A 19,424-nucleotide genomic window follows, 5' to 3' on the forward strand; every position below is an offset into this window, starting at 1 on the left:
TTGAGTCTTTTGCCTTGTGTCTCCCCCGATGTATTCAAGCTTGCGAGCTATATAATAAAGAGTATCTTAGTCAAGGGCTTTGTTTTGTGCCATGATCAAAAGTATGAGAGGAACGATAGCATGAAAGATCATGAGATGATCTTATGGAAAGTGATAGCTTCACATACAACAAGTATGATGATTGAAACTTGTTGAGGGTAGACCAACATAGACCTTAGTCATTGTTGCAATTAATAAGAAGTAATAAGGAAAGAGAGGTTCACATATAAATATATCATCTTAGACACTTTCTATAATTGTGAGCACTCACCAAACTATTACATGCCTAGAAGTAGATGTTGGACAAGGAAGACAACATAATGAATTGTGTTTGCTTGGTTCCAAACAATGTTATATGATTAGAGATCCCTTAGCATGTGAAAATTGCTTCCACCTCATATTAGCCAAAACTCCCGCACCAAGTAGAGATACTACTTGTGCATCCATAAACCTTCAACCCAGTTTTGCCATGAGAGTCCACCATACCTACCTATGGATTGAATAAGATCCCTCAAGTAAGTTGTCATCGGTGCAAGCAATACAAATTACTCTTTAATATGTATGATCTATTAGTGTGTGGAAAATAAGATTTGTACGAACTTGTGATGAGGAAGACATAAAAGCGACAGACTGCATAATAAAGTTCTTTATCACAGGAGGCAATATAAAGTGACGTTCCTCCGCACTAAGAGGACATGCATCCAAATCTCAAAAGCGCATGACAATCTCTGCTTCCCTCTGCGAAGGGCCTATCTTGTACCTTTACATTTTGCCCTTGTAAGAGTCATGATGATCTTCACCAATTCCTTATTTAACCTTTTTCTTGGTGAACGTCATATGCTTGGGAAAGATCTATATTCATATATCAACTTGGAGCTGAGTACTTATGCTTTATTTTTGTTGACTTTACCCTTGAGGTAAATGGTTGGGAGGCAAACTATAAGCCCCTATCTTTCTCTGTGTCCAACTGGAACTTCAATACCATGAGTACCACGTGAGTTGTAACAATTGTGGGAAACAAAAGAGATGATTGAGTATGTGGATTTGTTTTACAAGCTCTTATTTGACTCTTTCTGATATTATGATAAATTTCAATTGCTTCAATGACTTTGGACGATTGTTGTCCACTTCTCGGTAAGGTTTTTGTTTCATACTTTGCTTTGTGAAGGAATTGTTACTTTCCCATAAGAATCTCTATGATGTATTGTTGTTCTATGTGTGATCATGATGCCCTCATGTCCGTATTTTGTTTTACCGGCACCTTCATCCCTAAACATGTGGACATGTTTTGGGTCTTGGTTTTCGCTTGAGGACAAGCGAGGTCTAAGCTTGGGGGAGTTCATACGTCCATTTTGCATCATGCTTTCATGTCGATATTTATCGCTTTATGGACTGTTATTATACTTTGTGGAACCTTACTTATGCCTTTTCTCTCTTATTTTGCAAGGTTTATTTGAAGAGGGAGAATACTGGCAGCTGGAATTCTGTACTGGAAAAGGAGCAAGTCTTAGTGCTCTATTCTGCGCAACTCCAAATGTCCTGAAAATCAACGTGGATTTTTTTTTGGATTTTATAAAAAATACTGGGCGAAAGAAGTGTCAGAGGGGAGCAACCAGGGGCCCACAAGCCTGGTTGTCGCGGCCTACCCCCTGGCCGCGGCAACAGGGCTTGTGGGCACCCTGGCGGCCCACTGGCTCCCCTATTTTGCTATATGAAGGGTTTTGTTCCAGAAAACATCATTCGGGAGCTTTTCCGTGGTTTCGCCGCCGCCACGAGGCGAAACTTGAGTAGATCCAATCTAGAGCTCCGGCAGGATGATCCTGTCGGGGAAACTTCCCTCCCGGAGGGGGAAATCGTCGCCTTCGTCATCACCAACACTCCTCTCGTCGGAGGGGAGGCATCTTCATCAACATCTTCATCAGCACCATCTCCTCTCCAATCCCTAGTTCATCTCTTGTAACCAATCTCCGTCTCGCGACTCCGATTGGTACTTGTAAGGTTGCTAGTAGTGTTGATTACTATTTGTAGTTGATGCTAGTTGGATTACTTGGTGGAAGAGTTTATGTTCAGATCCTTGATGCTATTCATTACACCTCTGATCATGATTATGATTATGCTTTGTGAGTAGTCACTTTTGTTCCTGAGGACATGGGATAAGTCATGCTAATAATAGTCATGTGAGTTTGGTATTCGTTCGGTATTTTGATATGTTGTATGTTGTTTTTCCTCTAGTGGTGTTATGTGAACGTCGAGTACATAACACTTCACCATATTTGGGCCTAGAGGAAGGCATTGGGGAGTAGTAAGTAGATGATGGGTTGCTAGAATGACAGAAGCTTAAACCCCAGTCTATTCGTTGCTTCGTAAGGGGCTGATTTAGATCCACTAGTTTAATGCTATGGTTAGACGTTGTCTTAATTCTTCTTTCATAGTTGCGGATGCTTGCGAGAGGGGTTAATCATAAGTGGGATGCTTGTCCAAGTAAGGGCAGTACCCAAGCGCCGGTCTACCCACATATCAAACTATCAAAGTAACGAACGCGGATCATATGAACATGATGAAACTAGCATGACAGAAATTCCCGTGTGTCCTCGGGAGCGTTTTTCCTCTTATAAGACTTTGTTCAGGCTTGTCCCTTGATACAAAAGGATTGGGCCACTTGCTGCACCATTGCTACTACTTGTTACTTGTTACTTTTCTCTTGCTACGTTTCACCTCACTACACCATCACTTGTTACCGCTACTTTCAGTGTTTGCAGTTATTACCTTGCTGAAAACCTTTTATCAGAGCCTTCTCCTCCTCGTTGGGTTTTACACTCTTACTTATCTAAAGGACTACAATTGATCCCCTATACTTGTGGGTCATCACCCCATCATAGACATTTGATATTCTTCACTCATCATGTAAGCAAATTCATCACTGTAACGTTTGTCAGTACAGCCAAATATAATGTCATCGACATATATCTCGCACACAACTAGCTCATTATCATAGGATTTAGTGAAAAGAGTTGGATCGAGTGAACCAGGTTTGAAGCCTTTCTTCATGAGGAATTCGTTCAATGTATCATACCATGCCCGAGGGGCTTGCTTGAGACCATAGAGCGCCTTTTTGAGTCTGAAGACTTTGTATGGATTCTTTGGATCCTCAAAACCTAGGGGCTGAGCAACATATACTTCTTCCTCAAGCTTACCATTGAGGAATGCACTTTTCACATCCATTTGATATAAGATGATGTTATGATGATTAGCATGAGCAAGTAGTATTCGAATAGCTTCAAGTCTAGCAACAAGTGCAAAAGTTTCATCGAAATATATTCCTTCAACCTGTGTGTAGCCTTGGGCTACAAGTCGTGCCTTATTCCTCACCACTTGACCATCCTCATCCTGCTTGTTTCGAAAAATCCATTTGGTTCCGATGATATTGTGCTTGCGAGGATCTGGTTGTTTGACGAGCTCCCATACGTCATTCAACTTGAATTGAAGAAGTTCGTCTTGCATAGCTTGGATCACTCCGGTTCCAGGAAAGCCTCAACAACTTTCGAAGGTTCTGTGATTGACACAAAAGAGAAATGCCCACAAAAGTTAACTAAATGTGAAGCTTTTGAGCGAGTGAGAGGACCTGGCGCGTTGATGTCATTGAGGATTTTGTCAAGTTCCACTTCATTTGCAATCCTTGGATGAGCTGGTTGAGGATTTCGTCTGGGCTGAGGAATTGGTTCTGGAGCGATTTCCTCAGGAGCATCTTCTTGATTTTCATCAGTGATGGGAATGATTTCTTCATCAATTTCCTCAGTGGGAACAATGTCTTCAGTAGCTTTGAGCTTTATTGCTTCCTCAGGAGGCAACTTATCTGGATCAGAAGGCAATTGCTCTCTTTGTGAGCCATTAGTTTCATCAAACCACACATCTACAGTCTCAACAACCTTGTTGTGATAGTTGTTGAAGACTCTGTAGGTGTGCGAGTCCTTTCCATAACCGGGCATAAAACCCTCAAGTGCCTTAGGTGCAAATTTTGAGCTATGGTGAGGATCTCTAATCCAACATTTTGCACCGAAAACTTTGAAATAACTTACATTTGGTTTCTTGTCTATGAGGAGTTCATATGAGGTTTTCGTGAGGAATTTGTGAAGATATACCCTGTTGATGATATGGCATGCAGTGTTGATTGCTTCAGCCCAAAAGCGACGAGGAGTCTGATATTCTTCAAGCATGGTTCTTGCCATCTCAACCAGAGTCCTGTTCTTCCTTTCAACGACACCATTCTGTTGAGGAGTATAAGGAGCAACCAATTCGTGAGTAATACCAAGTTCATCAAGATAATTATCAAGTCCAATGTTTTTGAACTCTGTTCCATTATCACTCCTGATGTTTTTGATCTTGATGCCGAAGTTCGTCGAGGCCCTTGAAGAAAATCGTTTGAAGACTTCCTGCACTTCAGTTTTATATAAGATGATATGCACCCATGTATATGTGGAATAATCATCAACTATGACGAAGCCATATAAAGATGCTGCATTTGTTAGTGTGGCATAATGAGTAGGTACAAATAGATCCATGTGAAGAAATTCAAATGGACGGGTAGTGGTCATGATAGTCTTCGAGGGATGCTTGGATCTGGTCATTTTCCCAGATTCACAGGCACCGCAGAGGTGATCCCTGAGGAATTTGACTGATTCGATGCCGATGACATGCTTCTTCTTCGCGAGCGTGTGCAAGTTCCTCATGCCTGCATGACCGAGTCTCCGTTGCCACAGCCACCCTTCTGAGGTTTTTGCTAGTAAGCAAGTGGTTGGTTGAGGACCTGTAGAGAAATCAACAATGTACAAATCCCCTCTTCTAACACCTTCGAAGACTTTGGATCTGTCAGATTCCATGATGACAACACATCTATATCTACCAAAGATAACAATCATATCAAGATCACAAAGCATTGAGACTCACATGTGGTTAAATCCAAGGGATTCAACAAGCATCACTTTGTCCATGTGCCTATCCTTGGAAATAGCCACTTTGCCAAGTCCCAATACCTTGCTTTTACCTTTGCCAGCATATGTGATTTGCTTCAGGGGTGATGGAGTTAGTGGCATATTCATCAGCAAGATTTTATCACCAGTCATGTGATGTGTGCAGCCACTATCGAGAACCCACTCAGTACTCTTGCGTTTGTCATCATGTAGATGAATTAGTACAACTTACCATCTCATATGCTTCAGACTTGAAGAATATGATATCAATTTCATCAGATAGTAATTTCAACGTAACAGAATTATAAGGACGTGTGAAATATTTTTATTTCATCAATATTAGCTTGCGTCCTATCAAGCATTTCCTCAGGTCTCCAGCAAATTCTTCAGATGATGATTTTCATCTGGAGACCTGACCTGCAGAAGTGATTAGTTCAATTTCTTCACCACCCACATCTGAAGGGGTGGTAAAGCATTCATCATCCTGCGAGCACCATATGAGAAACGGGGCATTGAAGCTAATGCACTTCTCTTAACAGTAGGGGGGTTAAAGTACTCATATGAATATGCAGAGAACTTGTTTGAGGATTTATGAACATAATGATTTGAAGAATAACGCTCATATTCATATTCCTTGTAGTTTCCCTGCATGTTAGAAGCATTAGCACGGGTACGAGCATAGTTTTGACCAGTTGAGGATTTTGATCCTCTTGAAGACTTTGGTCCTCCTCAGAAATTTGATCTAGGGTTCAAATTCTTCATGGGTGGTGTCATGAGGACATTCACCTGAAGATTTTCAAGGCAACTTTTGGGAACCCAGATTTTCCTCAGGGGAGGCCCATTCTTACAGTTAGTTCCAACATATCAAGCAAATACTTCACCAGATTGATTTTTGAATAGTTTATAGTTGGAGTCAAATGACTCATCTGAGAAATAGGATAATTCACATGAAAAACCTGTTAGATTGGATGGATCAAAAGGAGGCCCAGTAGCAGCAACCCATGAGGTTTTGGGATACTGCTCAGGTTTCCAATAAGATCCATCAGCATTCAATTTCCTCTCAAAGGCAATTCCTTCTTTCCTCGGGTTCCTGTTCAAGATCTACTTTTTGAGCACATCACAAAGGGTTTGATGTCCTTTGAGACTTTTGTATATGCCTGTCACATACAATTCATTCAGCCCCGCATTTTCATCAGTGACATTCGTGCTTTCCTCAAGTGAGGAATTTGACACTACAGGAGCAGTTGAAGAATTTGTAGCAATTGAAGCATTTCATGATTCTGGTGAAGAATTAGCAGTTTCACGTTCAATGCATTTAAGACATGGAGGAATGAATTCAGCTTGAGCAGCGCTGATCTGGTGAGCTAGTAATGAATCATTTTCCATACGAAGATCATCATGAGAAATCCTCAACTTCTCTAGATCAAGCTTCCTTTGAAGAAATTCATAGGAAAGTTTCTCATGATCAGCGAGGAGCGTATCATGACGATCTTGAAGATTATCAAATCTAGACTGAAGACTTTTCATATCTTCTGTGAGGATTTGGGTAAGATTCATTTCATCATTCAACAGATCATCGCTTCTATCTAGCAGTTTCGGAAGCTTTTCCACAACAGTTTGTTGTTTAGTGGCAATGAGAGCAAGTTTACTGTAACTGGGTTTTTTATAGTCATCGGGTTCATAGTCACTTGAATCAGAGGAGGAAGCATCATTCGGTACCTTAGAACCTTTTGCCATGAAGCAATAGGTTGGAGAGAAGTCATCAACATAGTCATCAGTGTGGATGGTGTTATCATTTTCTTCAAGGTTGAAGATTGGCTTGCTGACGAATGTGGTTGCAAGTGCAAGACTAGCCTGTCCATATTCCGAGTCTTCATCAGAACCCTCCTCTTCATCACATTCCTCGGATTCTGCCTCGGAATCCATTTCCTTGCCAATAAGTGCCCGAGCCTTTCTGAAACTAGTCTTCTTGTGCGATGAGGACTTTGATGATGAGGATTTTGAAGGTTTCTTCTTTTTCTTCGAGTCATCAGAACTTTCATCCTTGTATTTCTTCTTATTTGATTCCATTCCCCAACGAGGACAATCAGCAATATAGTGACCTGATTTCTTGCATTTGTGGCAGGTTCTTTTCTTGTAGTCCTCAGATGAAGATTCTGATTTCCTCATATCTCTTCTTGAAGATTTACCGAACTGGCCACGTCGTGTAAACCTCTGGAATTTCCTCACGAGCATTGCAAGCTCCTATCCAAATTCTTCAGGATCACCAATGCTACCATCCGAGTCTTCTTCTTCAGATGAGGAAATTGATTTGGCCTTCAGTGCACGTGGTCTAGAATAGCTTGGTCCATATAGATCTCTCTTTTCTTCTTGTTGGAATTCATGAGTATTGAGTCTTTCGAGTATATCAGCTGGATCAAGCATCTTGTAGTCTGGTCTTTCTTGAATCATCAGAACTAAAGTATCAAATGAAGAATCCAAAGATCTTAGCAGTTTCTTCACAACTTCGTGATCAGTAATGTCTCGAGCTCCCAGTGCTTGCAGTTCATTTGATATGTCAGTGAGGCGATCAAAGGTATCTTGGCAGCTTGCATTGTCAAACCTCTTGAAGCGGTTGAAGAGATTGTGAAGAACATCAACACGAGAATCACGTTGGGTTGATGCTCCTTCATTAACTTTGGACAACCTTTGCCAGATAAGTTTCGATGAGCCCAAAGCACTCACTCTGCCATACTGGCCTTTGCTCAGATGGCCATAGATGATATTCTTCGCTTGAGAATCAAGTTGCTTGAATTTCTTCACATCAGCAGCAGAGATGATGGGGACGCCATGTTCCACAATATACCAGAGATCATTGTCAATAGCTTGTAGATGCATCTGCATCTTGGTCTTTCAGAACGGAAAGTCCTTTCCTTCGAAAGTAGGACATGTTGCAGTAACCTTAATCATTCCTGCAGTCGACATAACTAAAACTTCACGTGGTTAAACCAAAATCACACAGAACAAGGGAGTACCTTGCTCTGATACCAATTGAAAGTGCGTTATATCGACTAGAGGGGGGTGAATAGGAGATTTTTAGAATTTCATCACTGAGGAAATTCCTTTTGAGGAAATTCCTCACTGATGACTAACTTACAGCGAAAACAGTAAAGGATCAGAAGTGCAAAGTTTCACTACAGTAGTTTTTCAGGATGAAGAATATGAAAACAGTTTGCACAGTATGCAGGCACGTAGAAAACATATGAGGATTAACTTGCGTGAAGAATTTGGGGTTGAGGAATTTCAGAGAAAGTCTTCACCAAATTCTTCAAACAGTGACAGTGAAAATCATCAACACACAATCTGAGGAATATAAAGAGTTGAGGAAATAGAACCCGTTTCACAGTGAAGACAGTGGTTGATGACCCAGTTCCAACTGCTGTGACAGTCGTACATCTGGTTTGGAGCGGCTTGGTATTGAAACCAAAGGACACACAGTCTCGGGACATACAGTCCCTACCGTATTCTCCTTGGGCTAAGAACACACAGTCCTCGCCCAACACTCGTGGTAAGTCTTCAGGGCAGACTTCCAAACCCTCAGAAACTTGGTCACCTGGCGATCCACAATTGACTGCTGGATTGCTCTAGACCATGACGCCTAACCGTCTGGAGGATGCACAGTCCTCAAAGGTAAAAGGCTTCAGTCCCACACAGGAACAACTTCTTCAGTGATGCTCAATCACTTGGTTTTCGGTTTGTGGTTTAGTGTTTGGGGTATTTCCTCACTGATGAATTACTCTCGAAGACTCTGAGGAATTTGGGTTGCTCTTATGACAAGTGTCGGTTTCTAACGGAGCAGCCAACCAGCTAATGGTGTGGGGGCGGCTATTTATAGCCTGGGAGCATCCCGACATGACTTGACATTAATGCCCTTAAATAATATGACAGTTGGTGTGGATAAGACCAATGATGTGGCGTGGCTATCGATAACGGTCGGGACCCTCAACTGTGAGAGTCCTCATGTCTCTCATATTCCTCGCTTGAGGCTTTTGGTAGGATTAGACTTGGGTTGAGCATCATGAGGAAATTCATTCCAATGTGTTACCTTGACCCCCTTTAACAGTACGGTGTTCCTATTACTCAAGTGTGAAGAAAAGAAAACAGAAAGAATAAATCTTCATGCTTCAAAGTCTTCAGATTGATTTTCTTGAGGACACACCGAATTCCTCAATTTCAATATCTTCATGAGGAATATCAATTTCATCGCAAATTCTTCACGATTCAATTCTTCAGCTTCAGAACAATTTCTTCAACCGAAGATATACATTTTTAGGGGTCAATATTCATCAATTATTTCAAACTCCTCAGCGACTTATAGATGTTGTGTACACTCAAGAACACATTAGATACTTAACCTATAAGTCTTCAAACCATCAAAATCACTAAGGGGCACTAGATGCACTTAAAGTCAGCGCAGGCGCGAAGAGGACGCGGTGCGCGCCTTCTCATGTCCATTCCCGTCCACACGTGGTGCCCGATCAAAACCAACACCGTCTATTAACAACGACCGCCCACAGCGGGCTCACGCATGAGCGACCCACATACATCCTTTTTTAATCCGAGCGTGCGGGTGGGGGTGGCCTCATCCTCTTCCAGAAGTCGCCCCATCCATATTTAGCCACCCGCTGCTCTCGCCACCATGGATTTCTTCTCTAGCAATGACAAGGGCAAGTCCCGACGCTCCCGTCATCAGCGTTTTCCTCCCGTCCGCCTCGACAGCGGGTCAGCGTACGAGTGCACCAGGCGAGGTGGCACTGGGAGCATCACATCCCCCTCCGGTGCCCCGATGTCACGCTGTCGCACCACTGGCATTTGGATCCGGAGAGGATCCCACTGCGAGGCGTGCGGCGGTCGGCACGGGCGCATGCGGAGGAGATGAGACGCTGGCGGCAACAGCTCACACGAGAGCAGCGGCGCAACCCCATGTACGTTGTAAACTCTCTCGAATGGGAGGCCTCGTTTGCATGGGAGCACGAGGCGCAGCGCCGGCGTGGCGTCCGTGATGTAGTGGCTGGACCGTCGCCGCCCCTCGTCGTGCGAGAAGAAGACCAGGAGGCGAAGGCCGCATACCAGAATGCGATGGCGGCCGTCCTGCGTGCAAGCGAGGAGGAGGCACGTCTCAAGGAGGAGCAGGAGGCGCCCTACCAGAAGCAGCTAGCGGAGGCCATGGCGCTCTCTACTAGACGGCGTAGTCTTTCTGCCGCTGGCCACGCCGTCGCCCGCGAAGGCCAAGCCAGGGTCGCTCGTCCTCAGGCCCGAGTTGTACGCCTGGGACGGGATGGTGCGCGAGTGGGTCAGCGCGCCACCCGTCTGGTTGGGTGCAACGTCGGAGAAGGAGACGGCCTACCTGGAGCACTCGCGGCAACGACGATTGTCAGAGGAGGGTGTAGAGGCTCCGTGGATTGAGCTAATGGAGTGCGAGGCCGAAGCTGGGGAGGAGGAGCGATGTGTTGTCCAGCAAGCACCGGTGCAGCCACTGACGGACGACGTCGCTGCCGCTTGGGAGACGGCCTTCCCTTGGGCTGGCCCCACGCCGAATTTTGTTGACCTCACCGACCCCGACAACGACGATGAGGGGATGCCTAGGGCAGCGCATCTCCATGTTTTTAGTTTATTAATTTTTTTGTTTAACCTAATATGAACTATCACTGGCCTTCCTAACATGCATTAATGTATAACTAATGGTTTTTATATATTCAAAATGTTTATTATAATTTTTTTTCACGTCGCCTAAAATGAATCGTGATCGTGTTAGACGCAAGCGTCGATTTAATTAAAAAACAAACACAGATGTCCATTAGATCGACCCAAACAAATAAAATGCAGCCAAAAACTGTAACTTTTTGGGTGGGCGGTTGGAGTTACTCTAAGGGCCCGCTTTGAAGATGCCATAAGCGGACAGGCCATTTCCCAAACAGAGGTGTTTGTGCACCAGCGCACCACAAATGGAAGCATCATGAAGGAGCTTGAATCGAAGAGGACCCATACGCGGATTGGCATTTTTGTATGGCCGCGCCGCACACAAACACCAGAACCCGTCGCTGCCGGAAATCTGAGTGCCATCCGGGGCCAAATGGTGCCGCAGTAGACAACGACAAACGGTCACGACGACCAACATTGGCCCTTCCGCGCGTTATCATTGGTTCCTTCCTACGTATTTTTTGGCATTCGTGTTATCATTGGTTCCTCACTGGCTGTCATGCATCCACTTGGCGACCCAGTAAACCGCCTGCAACAGCATCGGTCCATCAGCTCATCACCCGTGCAATGCAATGCTGCGTGCATCGCGATCTATTTATACCGAACGAGCTGCAAGACAGTGTCACCGCCAAGAGCACGTTGCCATTCCACGGAACCAAACGCCAGGCCGGGAAGCAACTCGCGTAGGCTACGTGCCTAGGATCGATCGATACACGTACGCGGGACGCCTGATGGCATCGGCTCGCTCCGTGATGCTCCAGGTGCTGCTGCTGGCGGCGACGTTTGCTGCGGTGCCCGGCGTCCTCTCGGACCCGCCGCCGCTCCAGGACTTCTGCGTGGCCGACCTCAAGGCCGCCACGACGGTCGACGGGTTCCCCTGCAAGGCGACATCGACAGTGGTGGACGACGACTTCTTCTCCGACGCCATGGTCGCCGCGCCCAGAACAGACACCAACCCCTTCGGCGTCAACTCCACGCGCGCCACCGTGTCGGCATTCCCGGGCCTGAACACGCTGGGCCTCTCCATCACGCGCACCGACCTCGCCCCGGGCGGCCTCAACCCGCCGCACTCGCACCCTCGGGGCTCGGAACTGGTGCTGGTGCTCAAGGGCGAGGTCATGGTCGGGTTCACCTCGGCGACCAACCGGCTCTTCACCAAGGTGGTGAAGGAGAACGAGCTCTACGTCGTGCCCCGCGGCCTGCAGCACTTCCAGCTCAACGTTGGCACCGGAGACGCCGTCTTCATGGCCATGTTCGACGCCCAGTCGCCGGGCCTGGTCACGCCGACGCTCGCGCTCTTCGCGACCGAGCCGGCCATGCCGATGGAGGTGCTCACCAAGACCTTTCTCATGGGCAAAGACGATGTCACCGCCATGAAATCCAAATTCGCCGGCTTCTGACACTGAATATTAGTGGTGTTCTCGCGGTTTCAGCTACTAATGCAAGACACTGCAGTATCCGTGTGTTTGTTGTTGTCTCTGTACCCCGACTCTTCTGTTCTGAGATCGTTTTATGTGCCTCAGTGTGTATTTTTGGTGTTTGGCCAACAAGCTGCAATTATTACTCATATTGACAAGAACAAGTTACGGTTGTGTTTTTTACGACTAAAAAAAATTCACCAGGATGACAAATATGTGCGCACGGCACAGTACTGTACTGTGAGCAGGATTACAGAGATAATCTACGATTCCAACTTTTTTATTAGATTCTGAAACACGGAAACAAAGCATGAAAGGGAGGGGTCAGGAATGCCTCATTGTGCATTTGTCTAGGTCCTGACAAGTTACAACCTCCACGAGGTAAGCTGATTTTAGAAACCAAAGTGGCGACAGATCGCCACGTAGAAATTAAACCAGTGTAGCTTAGTACTAGAAAGATACATCATGGGGCGCCTCGACAATGGCACGATTAGTAATCCCTGGTCCCGGGCTTGTACGTGCTGGTGTCCTTGGCGGGGACGTCGGTGCTGCCGTTGGTGCCGCCGCCCATTCCGATCGTGTTCATCACCGCGTCCTTCGCACCCACCGCCGCGCCCTTCACCGTCTCTCCTGCCTGCACACAAGATCCACGCGCGGTCATCTTTCGCACGTCTGTTTACAAGATTGAGCGATTACGACGAGCAAGAATGCGACAGAGATCGTCCTACCTGCACGAGGAGGCTGCCTGTCTTGTCCTTGCCGGCCACGGCGGTGTCCATGGCATACTGCGCGGCGGCGCCGGCCTTCTGCTTGGCGGCCTCGGCCGTCTGCCCGATGTAGTTCCCGGTCTGCTGGGTGCCGGCACGGGCGGTGTCGATGGTATACTGGGCGGCGCCGGCCGCCTTCTGCTTGGCGGCCTCGGCCGTCTGGCCAATGTAGCTCCCGGTCTGCTGCGCGGTGCCGGCCGCCTTGTCCTTGGCCTCGTAGCCCTTCTCCTTGGTCGCCTCCGCGGCGCCGCGGCCCTTGTCCATGGCGTGGCCCGTGGCGTCCGACGACGCGTCCTTGGCCTCGTAGCCCTTCTCCTTGGTCGCTTCTGCGGCGCCGCGGCCCTTGTCCATGGCGCGGCCCGCGGCGTCGGATGCCGTGTCCTTGGCCTCCCTCGCCTTCTCCTGCGCCGCGCCGACGACGTACCCCGTCTTCTCCTGCAACGCACGCACGAAAACCAGTGTAAGCACCTGTCAAAACCGGCACGTCGGCACGGCAGAGCGCGCACGAAGCTGACCTCGGCGCGGGTCTTGGCCTCCCCGGCGCGGTAGCTAGCCTGGTCCTGACGAGAAGCCATTTCTTCGAATGCAAGCTGGATAGAGAGGCTCGAGAAGTGTGCAGAAACTAGAACTGGATAGGGCTTGAAAAGTGTACAAAGTACTGCTAGGTTGGTTTGGAAGCTGTGCTGATGTGATGAGCAGCTTGATCGGCTGGTGTCTTTATAGCGGTTGAGCTGGGAGACATGCCCGGGCACGTGGCGCGCGGGCGCGTGTACACGAGCGCCACGTTGGTAGGACACGCGTTGTGAAGAGCGGGGATTCCCAGGTGTCCGCATTTGCCTGGTTCGAACTGATGCAGGGGGAGAAAAGAATCGCAAAAATACGAAGGAAGTAGGACACGGTGGGTTAGAGGAAGTAGAATAGCCAGCTGCTGGCTATAACCCATTGTCATGTCATCTACTCTCTCCGTTTCTAAATATAAAACATTTTAGAGATTGCACTATGAACTACATACAGATGTATATAAACATATTTTAGAGTATAGATTCACTCATTTTGCTTCGTATGTAGTCTTTTAATGAAATCTTTAAAATGTCTTATATTTTGGAACAGAGGGAGTATATCACATCTTATAGCCAACATGTACAATAGTTCATTGCAAAATTGTATTACTTCTTTATTATATGGTTCATCTTTCATACTCACAAAATGTCTAGGAGCACGTGCTAGAGTTGGTTCTTAGCTAAGAGCCCGCTTACCTTCTCTCTTCTTTTCTCTTTCCTCTAATTAAACAAAAAAATAATAGTTTATTTCTTATAGTTAGCTGACTCAGCTCTATTGTACTTGTTCTTATGGCCTCGTGCATCTAGGTGAGTGAGTTTTTTTTTCTTTTTCATGAGAAACAGGTAAGGCCTTGTTTGGTACTAGTGTATTTTAGGGAATTTGTGGGGATTATCCCGGTTCAACCCCTCAATCCCCACATATCTCATAACACCATTTGGTTCTGATGTATTTGACATGTTTCATCCCCACATTTTTCCTCAAATCCTCAAATTATAGTGCATTTTTCTCGATTCCCAATACACTACCCCTACCTAGTGTATTGGGGATAAATGGGGATTTGAAGGGATTGGGTGAAGGTTGGGGTTTCACCCAATTCCTTGGGGGATTATCCCCACCAATCTTCTAAAAAACACTAGTACCAAACAAGGCCTAAGTGAGTTGGTGCCTGTGATATGCTGCCCGACGCTCTTTGATGGTGATGGTCTTGGTTACTTTTACGCGGCTGCGAATTCGCCACATCGAGCCCTTTTATCCATGGCTGGTCGGTGAGGCGAGCGCTTTAGCATTTTTTAACCTTCGAGCGATCATTCCCACCCGGGGCAGTGCTATGTGTCGGTGCGAAGGTTCGTCGTACACGGACCGTCCGATCCGTTGACAACACGTGAGTCACATCGTTGGATTTGTTCATACAGTAAAAAATCTTGATGCACCAAATTTTAATCACGATGCAACAAATTTTGATCATGGATGCAACAAAAATATGGTTATAGCCAAAAAATATAAACGTGGTCGTAGCAAAAAAACGACGGTGATGATGCGTGGTAGCAAAATAAAATGTAGGTTGTAGCAAAACAATTCGATGAACTCGGGTTGCAACTCTCACGAACATGTATGCAACTTTATTTATGAACGGTTACAACAAAAAATTATACCGGTTGTAGCAAAAATTAATATGGTTGTAGCAAAAAATCAAAATGCCGGTTGCAACGAAAAAATCCAACGAAATAGAGTTGCAACCAAATATATATGCAGCTTTTTAGTGAACAACATATAGCAAATAGAAAATGCTTATAGCAAATTTCAACGCTATTTACGGTAAATTTAGACGGGAAAAAAGTTGCATGACTAATCAGCCAAACGCACAGGTCAAACGCGACCGGGCGAAGGGTTAGGCCGGCGCATCGGCCACAAGGGTTTCCCTTCCCACCCTCATCATTTAGCGTGTTTCCGTCACCGTCACGTATCGAGTTTTAAATAATTTTTAAAATTTCATTTTTTATTTTTTTCATGTGTTTTGGGCTTTTTACGTGTGTGTTTTTCGTTGTTCTAGTTTTTCATTGGTCTTTTTTAGCTTTTGGATAATAAAAATATGAGAAAAAACATGTTTTTTTCTTTTAAAAAGCATGGTTTTTCTTGTATACGGGGCACGGATTTGCTTTCGTGAAAGGTACGACCATGTCTCTCGAAAATGAAAAAAATAAGTTTTTTGTTTTTTCTTTCATGAGAGGTACGGATTTGCTTTCGCGAGACGCACGACCATGCCTCTTGAAAATAGAAAAAATATGTTTTTTTATCATGGGAGGCACGATTTTGCTTTCGTGAAAGGCATAGATTTGCTTCTGCGAGAGGCACGAGATTTGCTTCTCTTAGAGGCACGGTCATGCCTCTCAAAAACGGAAAAAAATAAGGGTGTTTACTGTTATTTTCTTTGTCAAAGGCATGGTTTTGCTTCCGCGAGAGACATGAATTTGCTTCGGAAGAGACATGACCGTGCCTCTCGAAAATGGGAAAAAACGCTTTTTATTTTTTTCCTTTTGCAAGAGACACGGTTTTTCCATCCGGTTTTTTCGTTAAAAAAAGTTCGTCAAAACCTATCAACATGGATCTAGTTTTAAAGATCTCGAAGCAAAGAATTCAAGGGTGAAAACGGTTCGAGATTTGGACGCACGATTTAAGAGATACATATTTTGAAAAGACGGATGTACGAAAAAAGTGAAAACTCGTGTATTGCTATAAGTGACACACATGCAGTACGCCACTTGTCGCAATCTCGGGAGGTGGAAGTGATCTTTGAAAGAAGTACCCCTCAATTAGTGATTTCGTTGGTCGGTGGCTCGTACGTTGTGTACTTGGGCTTTGTGTATGCTTCGGCGTGAGCACCCCGACCAGCCGGCAAAATTGACAAATCTGACCTGAAGGCGCAACAAATTCAGAGGACAAACCGTGTTAAAAAATCACTCGAATGACATTTTTGTGTGGCGTCCGACACCCACGCTCCATACTACATTGTGTAGTGCCTAACTAACAAATGTTGCATCCCCGGCCAGCGTGGCACCCAGAGCCAGCCCTGGCCCCACCCCCCTTGGGCAGCGCCTAGGGCAAAGGCACCACACTTGCAACGTGCAGCGCCTAGCTCCTAGGCGCCACACTTTGACTTATGTCATCGCGGGCCGGCCCTTCCGTATCCCCACTCTGAGTCGTTCCAGTTTCCAAAGAGGGCGGCGACGACCGTCTTCTCTCGTTCTTGCAATCCCCTCTTAGAAGTCCGACAGATTTGTGGATTTCTTCCATAGATTTCTTTCTGAAACCGTTATAGAAGGTAATGTCCTTTGTTGCCCATCTTTCTAGCCAAAAATTATTGCACATTTTTCATATTTTTGTAAGTTAGGATGAGAGCCTTGTTTTGCTTAGATTTAGATTTTATGTGAGAAGTTTGGTGTGATTTAGGATTCCTAGATGAGTAGATGAGTATTTAGGAACCCTAGTGTTTTTGAGTTATTAAGTGCTAGATGAGTATTTAAGTTCTTAGATGGGTATTTGAATGAGTATTACTAGATGAGTATTCAAATGAGTATGTAATTTCCTAGATAGGTGTTCCTAGATGATTTGTTGATCTGTGGAACATGTGTACGATTGTTTAGGTGAATATATATTATATAATTATTTGTTGAGATAAATATGTATTGTATAACTCATATAATTTTCTTCAAATATGTAGGATGGTGTGGATTTTGGATGATTACTATGACGTTGAACACCGGGCCTTCTTGATGTGAGAGAAGGAGATGGTAATGAGAGCATACTAGTTGATAGTTTATATTTTGTATTTATTGAAAAAGATCAGACCGTAATCATCTCACTTCTATGTTTGCAGAACCTTTTACCCCTGGAGATTCGGTCTCATGGGACATCGTCTAGTGCCATGCCATATGATGAGCGGTACACACCGTACATCGAGCACACATGACTCCTCCCTTTCATTCAGCTTGTGAGTCGGTCGATGCCCAACCCGAACTTTGCAAGAGTCACCGCACTTATGGACCGGTGGAGGTCACAAAACCATAGTTTCCAGCTCCAGACCGAAGAGATGACCGTGACTCTTCACGATATTTCCATGATCACCTCAATTCCTTCAAGGGGAAGCCTCTTTGTATGAGTGTTGGTTCTGAGGGATGGCGCCAGCAAATGGAGGCTCTTATTGGTATGTCTCTTGTAGAGTCGGCGCGAGCAAATGGAGACAAGAAATAAAGAGTCGGTGTTGACACTCCTTTCATTTCGATCGCAACGAACTTTGTGCATTGCCCTCAGGGCACCAATGAAGGTGTGATCCACACTATTGCTCGCGTGTACATGTGGTATGTTATCTCTAGGACTCTCTTTATTGACCGCGTCGACAAGAACTCTCAAGGGATGTGTCTAAAGGCATTGAGTGTCCTCGATGCCAGTTGCTATTTTTTGCATGTTTTTCACTGTTCAGGTTTTCAATACCAAACGAAGTCCAAATTACGTGAAACTTTTTGGAGTTTTTTTCTGTAACAAAATAAGACCGATGAGCATCAAAAGAAGGCTGGAAGCCACCCGAGGGCCCCACAAGCCAACCCGGTGCACCCTCTGATCTATTGAAATAGTTTGGCTAACTAGATTGATGTGACATCCCTGGATTAGGCTACAGTAATCTCGGTAATTGAACTACAGTAACCCTATGCAAAGGATGCCACATAACCGTGAATGCTATCGTTGATTCGCGTTAGTTCAAACGGTTCGAATTTAAATTTAAAATATAGTCGAACGAGAAAAGTTTTTAAATGATAAAATAAAAATGTCGGGTGAGTTACAAATATTCCTTAATTATTTATAGGATTTAATCGGGCATTTTTGAATTTTTCTTAAAACCCCTATATATTTAAGACAGAAACTGTTTAAGAAAATAAATAACTAATAATAATAATAATAATAATAAAGCCTAAATGCCCCGACCCAACTGGGCCTAGTGGCCCAGCCGGCCACACCCGAGCCCACTTCCACCGGGGGGTATAAAACCCCCGTGGAAACCCTAACCGGGCCACTCCCTCCCCTCCACACTTCCTGCCGCCGCCACCAGGGCACGAGGCTCTCCCGCTCGCCCCCATCTACCGAGCGCCCGACCCGCTCACCCCAGTCCACCGAAGCCCCCACAAGGCCCCTGCCTCTCGTGCCCGTGCCTCCCCTCGTTCCCCTCTGATGTCTACTACGCAACCTTCTTCTTGTAGACGTTGTTGGGCCTCCAAGTGCAGAGGTTTGTAGGACAGTAGCAATTTTCCATCAAGTGGGTGACCTAAGGTTTATCAATCCGCGGGAGCGCGTAGGATGAAGATGGTCTCTCTCAAGCAACCTGCTACTGCAACAAAAGACCTTCCAACGGCGCCAGAAATAGGAGTGTTGCTTGATACTCCTCAGCAACGGCACGAGGAATCCTTCAGCTGCGGCTATGCCTTAAGGGACTTCCTAGGCAAGTAGCAAAGAATTTCCCCCATGGCCTTGGAGCCTTGCGTTGTTGTTCCCTCAAAGCGGAAAGGGTGATGTAGCGTAGCGGTGATAAGTATTTCCCTCAGCTTGAGAACCAAGGTATCGATCCGACGGAAGAGTATCTCAAGATCCTGCACAAACACAAAAGCTTGCACCCAACTCTATGAAGGGGTTGTCAATCCCTTATAGATTGTTTGCCAAGTGAGAACTGAAAGCAACAAAGTAACAAAGCAAAGTAAAAGCGGAGGTGTAAATGATGGATGTGAATAGACCCGGGGGCCGTAGTGTTTTCTAGTGGCTTCTCTCATGAAAGCAAGTAGACGGAGGGTGAACAAATTACTGTCGAGCAATTGATAGAACTGTGCAGAGTCATGACGATATCTATGCAATGATTATTTCTATAGGCATCACGTCTGAAACAGGTAGAC

The 19,424-nt window shown here is 45.5% G+C and overlaps 2 protein-coding genes across 2 annotated transcripts; one reads left to right on the forward strand and one right to left on the reverse strand.

The window, feature by feature from the left end:
* The first annotated feature begins 11,375 nt into the window (after positions 1–11,375).
* Positions 11,376–12,319, forward strand: LOC123440156 (germin-like protein 1-2). Its single transcript, XM_045116726.1, has one exon. The coding sequence runs from the start codon at positions 11,477–11,479 to the stop codon at positions 12,143–12,145; it is 669 nt and encodes a 222-aa protein (XP_044972661.1). The 5' UTR covers positions 11,376–11,476; the 3' UTR covers positions 12,146–12,319.
* A 99-nt stretch (positions 12,320–12,418) lies between these two features.
* On the reverse strand, positions 12,419–13,616 carry LOC123440157 (late embryogenesis abundant protein 14-like). Its single transcript, XM_045116728.1, has 3 exons — positions 13,446–13,616; positions 12,892–13,365; positions 12,419–12,797 (listed from the first exon to the last, which is right to left on the reverse strand). Exons 1-3 carry the CDS (start codon positions 13,503–13,505, stop codon positions 12,654–12,656), a joined length of 678 nt encoding a protein of 225 aa, XP_044972663.1. The 5' UTR covers positions 13,506–13,616; the 3' UTR covers positions 12,419–12,653.
* Between the last annotated feature and the right edge of the window lie 5,808 nt (positions 13,617–19,424).

This window comes from Hordeum vulgare, chromosome 3H (assembly GCF_904849725.1).
Source record: "Hordeum vulgare subsp. vulgare chromosome 3H, MorexV3_pseudomolecules_assembly, whole genome shotgun sequence".
NCBI classification, from domain to species: Eukaryota; Viridiplantae; Streptophyta; class Magnoliopsida; order Poales; family Poaceae; genus Hordeum; species Hordeum vulgare.